We start from the raw sequence: 15,717 nt of genomic DNA, 5'->3' as shown, positions 1-15,717 counted from the left end.
GGATGCCGGACCCCCCCTTACTTGGCTTCGATTATTTTCAGGATCTTTAGGAAAGGGACACTTTCATCTCTGTTTAATTAACTGCCTTGGGGGAATCTGATCCACAACCCTTTGCTTTCAAATTCTGGACCTTCCTTCTTAAACCAATTCCCCAAATCCAGTCTGATTTCCTCTCCTGCCATGTATTGGATACTATGAACCAGGTTGTGGACTGCCACTCTCTTGGTGGACCAAGTTCTGCCTGCAGATGTCTCTTCTCCCCCAGTTTTCAAAGGGATGCTTTCTTGGTGACTCCACTAATCACTGCCTATCCAACCCCATCTCTTTCATGCTTCCCATTTTCCAATCATCTTTTCTCCATCCCTTGGCCCTGGCTGTTGCTGCCTTCTGCCGGGTTTAGTTTTATACTTGTCCTAATGCTTACCCATTTTTTCAGCTATTACCTTGGGTTCTGGCCTTGACTGGAGACACTCTTTGTTGTATCCTTTTGGTGTTACCCCTCTGGCTTGCTTAATCTTGGTTCATTCTTCTATTCCACCTAACAACCTCTTCCCCTGTCAATTATACACTGTTGCTTCAATATCTCTTTTTCCATCACCGGATCTTGTCCCTCCATCTTCGTGTTTAGATTAATCTAGTCATCACCTATTGAATTGAACTTTCCCATCTGCTAGGACCTGCAGGGGTGGGGGGACATTGGTCCATCCATTAAGACTTTTCATCTAATCATTCTACTGCTGGACATCTCCCTTCCCTTTACTAGAAAGTTCTACTGGTTCAGCTGCCTCCAACTTTGCCAGCCTTAGTTAGCTGGTAGTGCCTCCTAGGGGTACACTTATTTCCTAAAATTATGCATCAAGCGTGTTAATGGAAAATGCTTATACCATTCACCCTGGCTCCAAATATGCCCTCTGTTGAGATGGGGTGCTCTGCAAGACCACTTGAGGTGACCTCATGGTATATTCTTATATCTGTTTACTGCTATATCTGTCTACTGGAGACAGTGAAAGACCTTTCCAGCTGGGGCAGGACTGATAGGGTCTTCCCACTGTGAATTCCTCCTCCCTCTTTTCTTTGAGTGGAGCAAGAAAGACTCTTGCTACTTCCTAGCTGCTGAGGTGGTGGACCATGGAAAACCCTCACTGTTTGGGACCTAACAACCGGGACTAAACAAGGGATGCTAATCAGTGGAATGTGAGGTGTAGTGCAGGTCACCCCTCATATACTTATACCAACAAAATACCAGAATCATTCTATACAATACTGTGCCCTCCTCCTTGAGTCTGCATCTGTTCAGTTGAGTTGAGATGAGCATATCACAAAACTGTGGCCTCCTCCTGCAGCATGCAACTATTCACGAGAGTCAAGGTGACCACACTCATTATACACATGTGCCCTTCTCATGCAATCATATCCTGTTCAGTTGAGTGGAGCACTTACTAACAAATCGTGCCTTCTTCTTGCAGTGGGTGACTGTCCACTCAAATCAGTGCATGTACTCTTCTTATTACATACTCTATGTCATAACTTCATGCCCTCCTTTTACAGCTGGTATTGGTCCAGCAGCCTAACAGTAGGGTTGAGGCAAACACGTACTAACCTATCTTGCCCTCCATCCGGAGCTGCTGTTGGTCCGAGAGTCTGACGGTAGAGTTGACGGGAGACACACCAACATTACACATTCTGTTCTGTGTCATGAATTCTGTGCACTCTCACAGCTGGTATTGGTCCAAGAGTCTGACAGTAGAATTGAGAAGAACATGCACAAATAATTCCTGTGCCCTCCTCCTGTAGCTGGTGTTGGGCCAGTATGTCTGACAGATGAGTTGAGGTGAGCACTAGGTACAGTCTGAATGCATCCCAATCACACAACACATATTGGCTCTCTGACCTCTTGTATGCAAGTACTCGGGTGGCCATGTTCTTATTTTGCCCATATCCACAACACATGGGGCTTGTTTGCCTCCTCCTACATCCTAATCTTGGTAAAGCATATACCTTGGATGAGATGAGGTTTTCCTTGAGTGTTCTTCTATTGAGCCCCTTCCATCAGGAGCCACATTCCATGGGTTTCCTTTGGACACTTTCTGAAGGGAGCTCATTTAGGTAACTTCTGTACCAGTCCATACACCATATCGAGCTTTTGGTGTGAAGACGTGTGTATTGCCTCAAAAGTTAACATTTTCCTTACCTGAAAATGTATTTCTGATAGATACTCACCTCTTCACACCCTTCCTCCCCATTTCCGGTGCAACTTAGTATTCATTGCTTTCTCATAGAATTAAGATTACAAGAGCAAAATCATAGAGAGAGCTAGTGTGCAGGAAGGCTGTGTTGCCTTCCTATTGCTGGAGGACTTTTGCTGTATAATAACATCATTATGCCGTAGTGCAATTCACAGGAAATCTCGTGAGCTTAGGTGGGAGTTGCCTGAAGGCTACTGGCAGGTAAATCTCTAAGGCATATGCATGCAGAAGATAGCTTTCCATGTGAAGAGGTGAGTAACTATTGGAAATATATTTTCAGATAAAGAAATGTTAACTTCAGAGCAAGTGTGGGAGTTTTACAGCTATAATCTTGAATGCTAGTCTGTTGGCCATAAATGTATATATTCTAAACACCTTTATGTTAAATGTATGTGAGTAATAATTAAGGTATTTATTAATGATGCTTTTATAATATGAAAGTAATACAGACACATGCATTTCATGTTAGTGTATATTGAAGCCCTATATTTTAGAGTAAGTTTTATGTTAATAATGGCATGAGAAAAATGGCATAAAAATACAAAAATATCTGGTAAGTAACTTCTATGATTCATTATTATGAGACTAGTGTTATCTGAAAATAAAACAAAATTTTAAATTTAGGCATGTGAACACTTGATCAACATATTTTTAGTATGCTATGGCATCCCATAATGCCAGATGTACAGTACTTCATAATGACAGATAAGCTATGAATACCAGAAGTTAATTATTTCATTTGGTCATGATTGAAAAGGTTAAACCTAATGTAGTTATAACATACACAGATTTTAAAATTACACGTGTTTTTACATTAATGCAGATGTACAGTTTGACTGTGAATCATATAATATGATCTTTATTACTGATGTTCAGTTTTATATGTTTGTACTTCTTTAGAGATACTCGACTTTGGTTATCCCCAAAACACAGATACAGGAATTTTGAAAACTTTCATTACGCAACAGGGGGTGAAATCACAAACAAAAGAGGAACAGAGTCAAATAACATCTCAAGTAACAGGACAGATAGGATGGCGACGAGAGGGAATCAAATATAGACGTAATGAATTATTCCTTGATCTTTTGGAATATGTGAACTTACTTATGTCGCCCCAAGGTAAAAATTTGTTCAATATTATATTGTACCTTCTATTTTTAAATAATAAAAATTCATCAATATATAAAACAAATACTTATCTGTATGGTAAAAAAATAATTTGTTGAACAGAATAATAATTTAAATTTTAAGAATTGTATATTTCTTCTAGTATCAGAAGTGTTGTGCCAAAATTCTGGGCCTTCTGCAATGGATTTAATTGTTTATACTTTCAATACGTGCATTTGTTGTGCAAGTGGGTAATTTGTCTTACCTATTTATAAGCAAATCTGTTCAATAAGGCATCTATCAATAATCTAAAGTTATTATGGCTTTCACCTGGGAGATTGCTTAATGTTGTTAACCTTCTCACTATGGTTTCAATGGAATACACTACCTTGTGACCATCAGAGTTTCCATACTATAACTTGTAATGTTTTGTGTATCTTCACAAAATATTTAAAGCTTTAGTAAACATTAAAGTCCTTTTTTTTTGTTCACAGAATATTAGAATTTGTAATGAAGTATTTTTTTCTAAAAATCTGTCCATGAATACGTGTAGTCAGAGTGTTGATGTCTCCAAGTGCTAAGTGATTTTCGTATTAAGATTAAAAATAATTTTCTTCATTTGAAAATTATTGAATTTCATTTGCATAACCTCTAAAAAATCCTAAATAAACATCAAACTTTTTTTTTGTCAGTAAGGCTATATTTCATCCATAATTTTCTCTACCCTAACTCTGTGTGGACATGTTTGATTTGACTGACCTAGTAATCACCATACAAAATACGAAATAAATCTGAATTAACCCTTTTGTTCTAGAATGACTGTAGATTGTATATAAGAAACTACAATTGTTTATGTTAATTAACTTAACCCTTTCGTATTGGTGTTCTTCAATTGGCAGGAGGCCAACTGGGGAAAGATACTTGTGCAACAATACATACAGTAATTCTGAGCTTTTATAATATATCCTCACAAAAATTGGTAAGATGTTATTAAATATTATAAGTATCTTGTACACAAAGAATGACATTTTAATTAAGTCTGTACTAAAAATATGTTATTTATCTATTGTAGTTATTTGCACTCAAACTCTTAAGTACTTTGAGTGCAAGGTGATTAAAAATACTTTTCTTCATCTTAACGTTTTTTAGTTTTATATACATAACGTCTAGAACCTCCTAAATGAATATCAAAGTTTTTTGAAGTAAATGTGTATATTTTATTTTTCACTTTCTCTACCATATCACTAACTGTGGATATTATCATCAACATACAGTGCAATGAAATGTTTGAAATTAAGAAATAGAAAAATGTACATACCTTCTAATTTTTTGTAGAATATCCATAAAGATCTTTTGGTTATATTTGTAATTTCAGGTCTTTTTCCTTTTCTCATATAGTTAATTGTTAACCCTTTCACTGCAGCTGGGACATGTGTTTCCCAGTGATCCCACCCCCCTCACACTGCAGCTGGGACATGTGTTTCCCAGTGATCCCACCCCCTCACACTGCAGCTGGGACATGTGTTTCCTAGCGCTCCCACCCCACTCACACTGCATCTGGGACAAATGTTTCCCAGTGATCCCACCCCCCTCACACTGCAGCTGGGACATGTGTTTCCCAGTGCTCCCACCCCCCTCATACTGCAGCTGGGAGATGTGTTTCCCAGTGCTCCCACCCCCCTAACACTGCATCTGGGACAAATGTTTCCCATTGTCATTCAAAATTGCCATGCATAACGTATGAGAATAAAATGAGTTGGAAAGTATTTATTGGCATCCCACCTAATGTTGATATATGGATTCCCTAAATGTTTTCCACTCAGCCCTTCAGTACCCAACAAGATACCTAAGCAGAATGTATGACAGCTGCATTCCAACCATGTTCGTATCACTAGAACAGTGAGTAGTAACCCTAATTACTACATAAATATGCTCGTTGTGCTTGACTCAGATAGCTTAGAAGATAGTGAAAGTAAGTCAAGTGGTGTTCAAATGTGTGATGATGAAGAGGCAATGAGACCAGACGATGCTAGCTGTCCATCTAGTGATGATAGTCAAGATGATGAACTTGGACCCAGCAGAGGAAGGTGTAAACAGCATCGACATTGGGAAACATTTGTCCCAGTTGCAGTGTGAAGTGGTGGCAGCACTGGGAAATATATGTCCCAGCCGCAGTGAATGGGTTAATGTTTTATTTTATTTTCCTGTTTCAACGTTTATTATTCATCTTGACACAAGTCAACTGTTTTCTCATGGCATGTTACAGTGTCTGGCAGTGATGTGCAAACCTTTGGCAACATTTTCGTGCACCGCGTAATATCATAAGACCTAAGAACTGACACAAAATATGATGTATATTTAATAAATGCTTAAACCTTTAAATTATGCATTTTAAAACATAAATAATACATAATTTAAAACTAGAATATAAAAGTAAAACCTAAATGTAATGTAACTGTTTCTAACTATAATATATTTAGGTAAGAAGCAACTGTAAGTGCTATCATGGACAAATCAGCCAACAATACTACTGGCAGTTACATCTACCTGATAACAACAATTGAGTTTCAATTTCAAAATAACTATTTGCTGAATTATAGTGTAAAAAGAGCACTTTCTAATGGTTATAAACGTTTGCATTAAATAAGTACATATGATTTGTAAATCTCAAGGCTAAGTGTAGAAGGTGGGTGTGGCACATATCGGGGGTTGGTAAAATTTATCTTGTTTCAACTGAACTCAATCAAAGAAAATTGGAACATACATGTAAGCAGCACAGTAAGTGTAGTTTTTGTCTAGACATACATCTACATACACTGTAGTTTGCTGGTTGAAGTTAGAGATTGTGAAAGTTCAGATTTATGAATGCTAATGTGTCACGTGACAACAAATCTGAAGTTTAAGTATTTTTTCAAATAAGGGATTAAAACTTAGATATATACATACATTGATAATAAGTTTTAAATTACATTTTGAAAGTAACTCGGTGACTTGCACAGAAAGGAGTTTAAATGGGGTGCCTGTGCTGAAAGGGTTAACTCTCTCACAACAAGGTCAATCGATTTGACCAACCAATGGACTTTAAATGGGGTGCCTGTGCTGAAAGGGTTAACTCTCTCACAACAAGGTCAATCAATTTGACCGACCAAAGGAGTTTAAATGGGGTGTCTGTGCTAAAAGGGTTAACTCTCTCACAACAAGGTCAATCGATTTGACCGACCAAAGGAGTTTAAATGGGGTGTCTGTGTTGAAAGGGTTAACTCTCTCACAACAAGGTCAATCGATTTGACCGACCAAAGGAGTTTAAATGGGGTGTCTGTGTTGAAAGGGTTAACTCTCTCACAAGAAGATCAATTGATTTGACCGACCTCATAACCATTTTGTACTCATCATAGTTTCCATACTATAACCTTTATTACGATATGTATATCTTCACAAAATTTCTCAGACTTTTAGTAAACATTAAAAGTCTTTTATACACAAAAAATCAGATTTTTAAATGAAATATTTAGAATACTACAGATTTGCCCAGGAATATATATATATATATATATATGGTTCTTTTTTTTTTACTGATCTGAGTGCAAAGTGATTTCCATGTTAAGATTAATGATAATTTTCTTCATCTCAGAAACTTCAAATTTGATTTGTGTAATCTCTAAAGCCTCCTTAATAAATTTCAAACTTTTTTCAGTAAAACTATATTTTATCTGTTATTTTCTCTGCCCTAATTTTATACAAGTTTGGTCAATATGTCTAAATTACCTTTTTTTTTCTTTCTAGAATGACTTCAACTTGTAACATGAAACAACATATGTTTACCCTAAATAGCTTTAAACTGGCAACAGTATACATCTACTTATACTTAAATTTTATTGTTTTATTGCTCTGTGGACTGTCTTTAACTACTACTTGTACCGTAATAAGTTGTAAGTCACTTGATGAACATACAGCTAACATTATGCTAATGAATTACATTAACTTTATGACCCTCGGCTTCTAGTTTTATTAGTAGGTAATGTCGTTCTTGTCGTATATTATTACAAAAATAAAACTAGTGGGTCAAATTGTTTAAAATTTGACAAGAACTTTCCTAAAAGTGTAGTTTCAGAAAAATAAAATATTTAATTTTTCAACTATTTCTAATAAAAAAAAATTATTTATTTAATGTAGTTAGTTGCACTCGGATTCTGAATAGTTCACGTGCAAGATGATTTTTATATGAAGTATAAAAATACTATTTATTATCTTGTAGTTTTCACATTTCATGTCTTTATCTTTTCACATATAGTTCAATGGTTGGAAAATTTATTTTTCTTTCCCAGTGAATATAGTTGTAGGACTTTGAACATCACGTGTCAAATAGGACAGTCACATACACTTAGTGTCTGCATACTCATGTACATTGCCAGCTTATTAGGCTAGGAGTGAACCACTGCTAAATTTGAGATTTTTCATAGCATGTGGATCATGTTACACGAAAACTGCAGTTTAAGTGTTTTTTTTTATGTTTCCTTTGAAACAAAGGAATTATATGTTAAATAACATTAAAAATACAAATTATATCATACATTATAATGTTAATTTCATTGACATATATTGATAGAAAAGTGGTTTAATTAAATTTTGAATTTAACAAAGTACCATACGCAGAAAGGAATATAAAAATGGTGGCCATAGGGTTAAGTTGCTCATGGGTATACCTCATGAAACTTTTTGTGTTATTATTTATTTTACCTAATCTATACTTAACTAACCTAGAACGTTTCTTATTTTTACATTTTTATTTTGTTAGATAATGCTCCAAATAAGACAGAATAATAAAATGCAAAAAGCAGAATATGTCCCATAACTACTTCAATTTTTCTAGCTTTCTGACTGTGACTAGAGCCGTTAGAAATTCAGCTAAGCTTGTTGATGTGTTTCTCATGGGAATAAAGCTTGAACTGGAAGTCAGACTGACAATTCTTTGTATAAAAAACAATGTAATTTAATACATTGTTTCATAGAGTAAAACCTTGGCTTTATATTGGTTATAAATAATATAGTATTAAACGTCAGAGAGAACTATTGGTCGAAATTTATGAAAGGGAGAGAATGTGATAGGTGAGCAAGAAAAGAGGGGTCTGATTTTCTGTTTGGCTCTGTAATCAAATAAAATTGAAGACTCTAAGAATTATGCTTTACCTGAGCAATGACAACAATATAATGAGTAAGTTACATTAAATGTTACTTCTTGAAACAGTGGTAAATAAATTAGAGAAGGCACGATGCTCAGGTAGAAAATGTCACAATTCTCATGCTAGGAGATATTCAGGATTTTTTTAATATTGCCTTTTAAAATTAAGAACTTAAAGCCTGTAAGCTATTAAAATATGGATAATTGGCTACATTTTTGTGCTGTATTTATTGGTATATTATGATAAAAAAAGTAGTTAATTAAATTTGAATGTAACTTACTAAAACCTTGTAACATGCGCATAAAAGGATGCTTGTGGTGAGACAGTTAAAGCTTGTGACAGTCTGTATCTGTTTATACTTAATATTATTGTTTTATTATCCTTTGAACCATTTCCAACTAATAATTCTGCCACAAATGTTGTAAGTCACTCTGCAAATGTGGATCTTACATTACTGTATTGAATTATGTAATGCACGAGCTGCTGGCAAACATACCTTGTGAAGAATTTTTATTATATATATATTTTTCATTATCTTACCTAATCTAATCTTATATAACGTAATAACTTTCAAATTTTTTTAATTTAAGTTACTTTTATAATAATAAATCAAAAATACACATGAAAAACAAGAAATATAGTATTTATATAGGTTCTTGTTTTTTTTCTGTTGAGTGTCGATGAAACATAAACCTACTTTATAATACTAATGGTACTACTACATTACATATTTTTTTATTTAATTAAGTAATGCACTTATTTAAATAAAAATAATAATATTATGCATAAATGAAACAATATCCTGTAACTATATATACTAATTTTTCTGGCTTTCTACCTATGCAATAAGAGAATAAAATTTTAGTTAAGCTTGTTTATGTGATTCCTGTGAAAGAAATTTTCAAACTGAAGGCAAAATAGACAATTAATTTTTTGTACAAGAAACAATGTAATATAAAATGTCATTTGATAGATTAAAACTTTGGCTTTTTATTGGTTATAAATAATATTGTATATTAAAGGTCATAAAAAGTTATTAGCAATTTGTGAAGAAGAGGATGTGACAGGTGGGTATGGCAAGTGGGTCCGATTTTCTACTTTGTGGCTCCATAAACAAATAATATTATTGAAGGCTGTAAAAATGATGCTTTGCCTGAGTAACATCTATATTATAAGGAGTAATTTACATTAAAGTCTGTACTTTCACAGAGAGGTGGTAATTAGAGAAGAGGGAAGACCTAGAGAGCAAATGACAATTCTCGTACTAGGGGAGATTGAGGATTTTTATAAATATTTTCCTTAGCAAATTAAGAACTTAAATTTTAATATTATATAAATTTTATTTATTAATTACATTTTGATGCCAAGTTTATTCGTATACAATGATAATAAAATAGTGTTGCGTCAGCGAGGTCACGTGACTAGTGTCACGCCACGTTTCTAGAACTATCTTGTTCCTTCGTGAATGCCCTAGCATTTACTAGATATAGGGTAGTCTGGTATATATAAGAGGGTGACAACGTGACAGGACAGTAATGTGTGTGTAGACAGTGAGTAATTGATCTGCAGTCAGAGAGTATTATTGAGCACGTTCGTTGTTATAGCGTTTGTTTTAGCGCGATTGTTGAAGTTGAGTGTATCGGTAAAGTTATATTTGGAAAGAATAAACCAGTTTTATTAAGTAAGGACTTGTGTCACTAAAGTTTCGTCGGAATGAATTTACGGAAAATCAATTAACAAACGGAGACGTAACAAATTGGTGTCAGAGAGTGGGATAGAAAAAAAAGAGAGAAGAAAAATGGAAACGAGAGGCGGAAAATCAAACTACAGCTTAACAGACTTGATGGCAGCAGTACAAAAACAAGAAAAGAAACAAGAAGAACGAGAAGAGAAATTACAGCAGTTGTTTGAGGAAAAAGAAAAGAAACAAGAAGATAGACAACAGCAGTTGCAAGAAAACATGCAACAGTGGCAGCTCGAACAACAAAATAAACAAGAGAAATTACAGCAGTTGTTGGAGGAAAGAGAAAAGAAACAAGAAGAGAGACAACAGCAGTTGCAAGAAAACATGCAACAGTGGCAGCTTGAACAACAAAATAAATGAGAAATTACAGCAGTTGTTGGAGGAAAAAGAAAAGAAACAAGAAGAGAGACAACGGAAAATCAATTAACAAACGGAGACGTAACAATAGTTTAGATGTATGGTTTCAGGTACCCTTTTCTGCACATGTCACAAGGTTTTACTGAGTTACATTCAAAATTTAATTGAAGAACTTTACTATCAATGTATGTCACTGAAATTATAATGTAAATTATCTGGGTTCTTGTTTATAATTTTAAGTTTTATATTACTTAAGATTTGATTTCTTTATTTCAAAAGAAACCTTTGAAAAATAGTTAAAATTTCAGAAGCCATGCCTACCTTCTCTACTTAGACTTGAAATTTACAAGCCACATGTGCTTATTTGACATACATATTTGTAATGAATAGAAAGAGCAAATTTTAAACTACAGTCTTCTAGTTGTTATTTTAAAGTTGGGGAGCATTATTCATTATCAAGTATGTCAAACTGCCAACAATATTGTTTGTTGTTTTGTCCTTGATAGCACTTATGGTTGTTTCTTACCTAGATACATATTTGTTAGATAGACAGTTAAATTGTATTTAGGATCTACTTTTATATTTTAGTTTGTATTATATTGTATTATGTTTTAAAATGCATATTTGAAAGGTTTAATCATTTTTTAAATATAATCTAAACTTTGCTTTGGTTCATGAGGCTTAGGGTAATACACGAGTGCAAGAACATTTTGCTGAAGGATAAACTATCTCTGTCAATGATACTGTAATATTCCTAGCAGATACCCAATGACGTGTTGAGATGAATAATATATGCTCAAGGACAGGAAAGGAAAACAAAACATTAAAAATAAACTATATTGGAAAAGGTAAATTACAAATATAACCAAAAGAAGATCTTTGAACCCATTCACTGCGGCTGGGACATATATTTCTCAGCGCAATGGGAAATGCAGGTCCCAGCTGCAGTGAAAGAGTTAAGAGTATTCAATGAAAAATTAAAAGACATACATTATTTCTTTATTGTAAACAATACATTGCACAATATGTTGAGAAAATGAAAATGGTAGAGAAAATGAAAAATAAATATGAACATTTATTTTGAAAAAAACTTTTGATATTCATTTAGGAGGTTCTAGAGGTTATATAAATGAAATTTGAAAATTTCCAGATGACGAAAAAGTATTTTTGTACTTAACATGAAAAATCATCTGACACTCAAACTATTCAGAGTCTGAATTTAAATAACTAAATAAAAAGTAAATAACGAATTTTAGTTGATATACTTAATTAAAACAATCTCATTCATTGTGTACAAAATACTTATGGACTTTAACAAAATCTTTTTGACAACATTTTTGTGAAGAAATGTTAAAGCTCAGATTTACAGTATGTACTGTTGAACTTGTATCATTCTTTGTATAAGCTATGTCCAGTGGACTTATCCATAACCAGAGGGTTAATTGCATTTTGAATTTAACTCTTAAAAGTTGTGACAAGTGCACTTAGAACTGCAAATAGTGAGAGGATTAAAGCTGGTCCTTATAAATGGGTATTGAGACAAAAGGCTTGTTGTTTACTTCTCTCTCCATTCACTTTAGAAATTATTTTAAGCTACAACTGATCTGATATGCTTTCTGTGGTATTTTTCCTTCATAATTCGTTGGTTTCTCAACTGCACAATATTGTTTAATTGGCCAACTAAATTCTGGAAATGGAATAGGTAATCATACGAGGCCTGTGACAAAAGTATCCGACCTTTGGCCGGGGAATAAAAACTGGCATACCTGGAGCGTTGGAAACCTAATCACCCTCAAAGTAGTCTCCTTGGGACTCCACACACTTCTCCCAGCGATGCCGCCATTGTTGGAAGCATTCCGAGAAAGCCTCTTTCGAAATGGAGTTTAGCTCGGCTGTCGTTGCAGCCATAATGACCTCTCTTGTCTGAAATCACGTTCCTTTCAATGGCCTCTTGAGTTTGGGGAACAGCCAGAAGTTGCAAGGAGCCATATCCTTGTCCTACACACCCCTTCCAATATGGGACCTCAGTGTTGTTCGCCATGCCCTTTCCAACCTCTTTTTCAGACCCTTGACTACCTGATCCTTATATGACTTGTCCTTGAAAACCTATCTCTTGCTCCTTATTGCCTGTGGTCATTATGTATCCTTTACCACCACACTGTTGCGTATCTACTTGTTTGATAATTTCCATTGAAAATTCGTTCCGAGAAACTTCAGCGATACAAGTCCTTTCGTCATTAAAACTAGTTTATTCTTTCTCATTAAAAACTTTGTAATACACTTAATTTCCACTTTTATAAGCACACACTATAATTCACAGCGATTCACACACTTTACTTACAGTGCCTACTGCTCGCTTGACTCGATTATCTCTCTCTATATATATCTATCTATCTGTAATTTTTCTCTGATTTATTTGCTGTGCTTATATACAAGAAAAGAGGGCACCTAGAAAAGACTAGAGTTGCCAGGAAAAGTCTAGATCTTTCAAGAATCTCATGACGTGTTACCAGCGTCATGTGACTTCCGCTGTCGTAACACTGCCCCTTCCTTAATATTGTTTGTCCTGAACAATAGCCACTTACATTAAACCAATAGATAATTAACAGTAATTTAATTAAATGTACAAAATTTACAAACACAAAATTAAAATACAACAAAATCTCTTAATTTTACAGGACATATCTTCTTCTGTACTGGTCTCTGTTTCATTGGCTTCTGCTTCATGTGGGGTTCATCTGCTCCATCAGGAAATGTCCTATTATCGGTAACAGTCACATCAGTGGTAGTAACGTCATTAAGAGCTTCACTATTTCCCTTCTCAAAACCAGGTAGAATTTTTTCTTCAACAGTGGCTTTTTCAAGTGACACATCTTCAGCAGCGTCATTTGTTCCGTTGTTCACTTCGTTCCAACTGAAATGTCCTGGACCGTGATAATGCCAAAGCCTGTTGGCATGCACCACCTTTGGCTTACCTCGCTGACCACATTTTATTCGGAAAGTCGCGTTTGAGAGACGATCCACTATGTCATATAAGCCTTCCCATGGTGAAGACAACTTAGGAGACTTCCCTTTGGTAACTCTTCGTAAGGTAGGCGTCCTGTTATCAGATCCACTGGCAACCAAAGTTCCCAACCAAACATCAGCTTTGCTGGAGTGTATCCAGTGGCTTCATGCTCTGCTGTTCTATAGGCCATCAACAGTGGAGGGAGTAAGACATCCCAGTCATCTTGGTGGCTATTACAAAACTTTGCCAATTCCTGTCCAATTGTACTTTTCTACCATCCCATCAGACTGTGGGTGAAGTGGCGTTGTCCTGGTCTTTCGTATACCAAACAACTTGCATCATTCTTGGAACACAGCTGATTCGAAGTTACGGCCTTGATCTTAATACAGTTCATATGGCATACCAAATCTGAAGAAGAAATCACTAATAGCCGAAGCTACAGTTGTAGCTTCCTGATTTGGTATTTCATATGCCCCAGGCAACTTGGTGAAATAATCCATCACCACAGAAATGTACCTGTTTCCAGCACGAGTTTGGGGCAAGGACCAGCAATGTCAACAACTACTCTTTCCATTGGTGCGCCAACTTGATATATCTTCATTGGAGCACGTCTCTTATGCTTGGGTCCCCTTTTAGCACAAGTACTGCAGGTCCTGCGCCATTCATAACTAATCATGATTTAGACATATTTGTAAATAAAAAATATTTTCGAAACATTTTAACATCCTTGAAAAAACTCCTTTTTGACTTATCTAGTGTCACTTAACGTTACTTTAAACGTACTTGAAAGTAATAAAGTTTCTGAAACTCCCACAACTTGAAGTAAATATAAATATTTTCATTGTTTATCTAGAATGGAAACTTGTAAATTGAAGCTTCTTCGTATTCGACGACAACAGTTGAGATACTAGTTGGCTAATGTGGTATTCTCGATAAAACGATTTTCCCGCAGAGCAGTTAGTTAGGCCTGCTAACTGGAAGTTTGGAGAATTGTTTGTTTGTTTTTTGAATTTCGCGCAAAGCTACACGAGGACTATCTGCGCTAGCCGTTCCTAATTTAGCAGAGTAAGACTAGAGGGAAGGCAGCTAGTCATCACCACCCACCGCCAACTCTTGGGCTACACTTTTACCAACGAATAGTGGGATTGACTGTCACATTATAACGCCCCCAAGGCTGAAAGGGCGAGCATGTTTGGTGGGACGGAGATTCAAACCCGCGATCCTCAGATTGCGAGTCGAGTGCCCTAACCACCTGGCCATGCCGGGCCGTGTTTGGAGAATACCGGACTAGAGAGCGTAATGATTCCACCAATCTACAACCAGGATCATCTAGATCAGTGGTTCTAAATGTGGAACATATGGTCCCCCAAGGGACCACGCCATGTTTCTAAGCTGCCACACCTGAATGACGGAAAATTAGGGGGTCACAGTAAATTCTGAGTGAGCCACCGAAACTTCACTGCCCGAATAAAATATCTAAAATTGAATCAAAGGTTCCCTTCTCCCTGTATCCCCCCACAGCTCAGAAGTCAAGTTACCAGACGAGACTAATACTCGAGTAACAATCAAAATGTTTGTCTGGTATCTGTGAATGGTTGAATCTGATTTTAGTCGGGTGACTCATTTGTTATCAAAAATACGTTGTGAAGAGAGATGATTTTCGCTTACCAATGACCACAACGTAACCGGACATTCAAAAATTTTCAAGTGTTCATCAGGCCCAAGAATCACACTGAATATAATGTCAATGATTAACAGAATATTTTTTACTTGTATAAATAAATAGTATGTTACAAACAAAATATTTAAAAACAATACAATATTGTAAAATTAATATAATAAATCAACAGTGTGGAAATAAAGTAACTTTTTCCTAAGTAACAGCGTCTATGAAGGGTGGAGCCGCAAAGATAAATCAAACTCAAAAGGGAGCCACGAGCAAAAAAGGTTGAGAAACACTGTTCTAGGCTAGGGGTCACCAAACTAGGGCCCGCGAGGTCAGTTCCTCCGGCCCGCCACTGCACTGTGACACAAATGAGCTAAAATATAATTATTATATGGAAATATCATAGATTG

At 35.5% G+C, this 15,717-nt stretch overlaps 1 protein-coding gene across 1 annotated transcript in view; it reads left to right on the top strand.

Annotated features, from left to right (window-relative positions):
- Positions 1 to 15,717, top strand: part of LOC106468217 (AP-2 complex subunit mu) — a 57,481-nt gene that overhangs the window by 25,127 nt on the left and 16,637 nt on the right. Inside the window, exon 4 of the mRNA XM_013928631.2 lies at positions 3,147 to 3,365. Within this exon, the coding sequence (XP_013784085.2) occupies positions 3,147 to 3,365 (219 nt within the window). The remainder of the gene's footprint in view (positions 1 to 3,146; positions 3,366 to 15,717) is intronic.

Source organism: Limulus polyphemus, unplaced genomic scaffold (assembly GCF_000517525.1).
Source record: "Limulus polyphemus unplaced genomic scaffold, Limulus_polyphemus-2.1.2 Scaffold2918, whole genome shotgun sequence".
NCBI classification, from domain to species: domain Eukaryota; kingdom Metazoa; phylum Arthropoda; class Merostomata; order Xiphosura; family Limulidae; genus Limulus; species Limulus polyphemus.
Note: the sequence above shows the minus strand (reverse complement) of the source record. Positions and strands in the feature narration are given on the sequence as shown.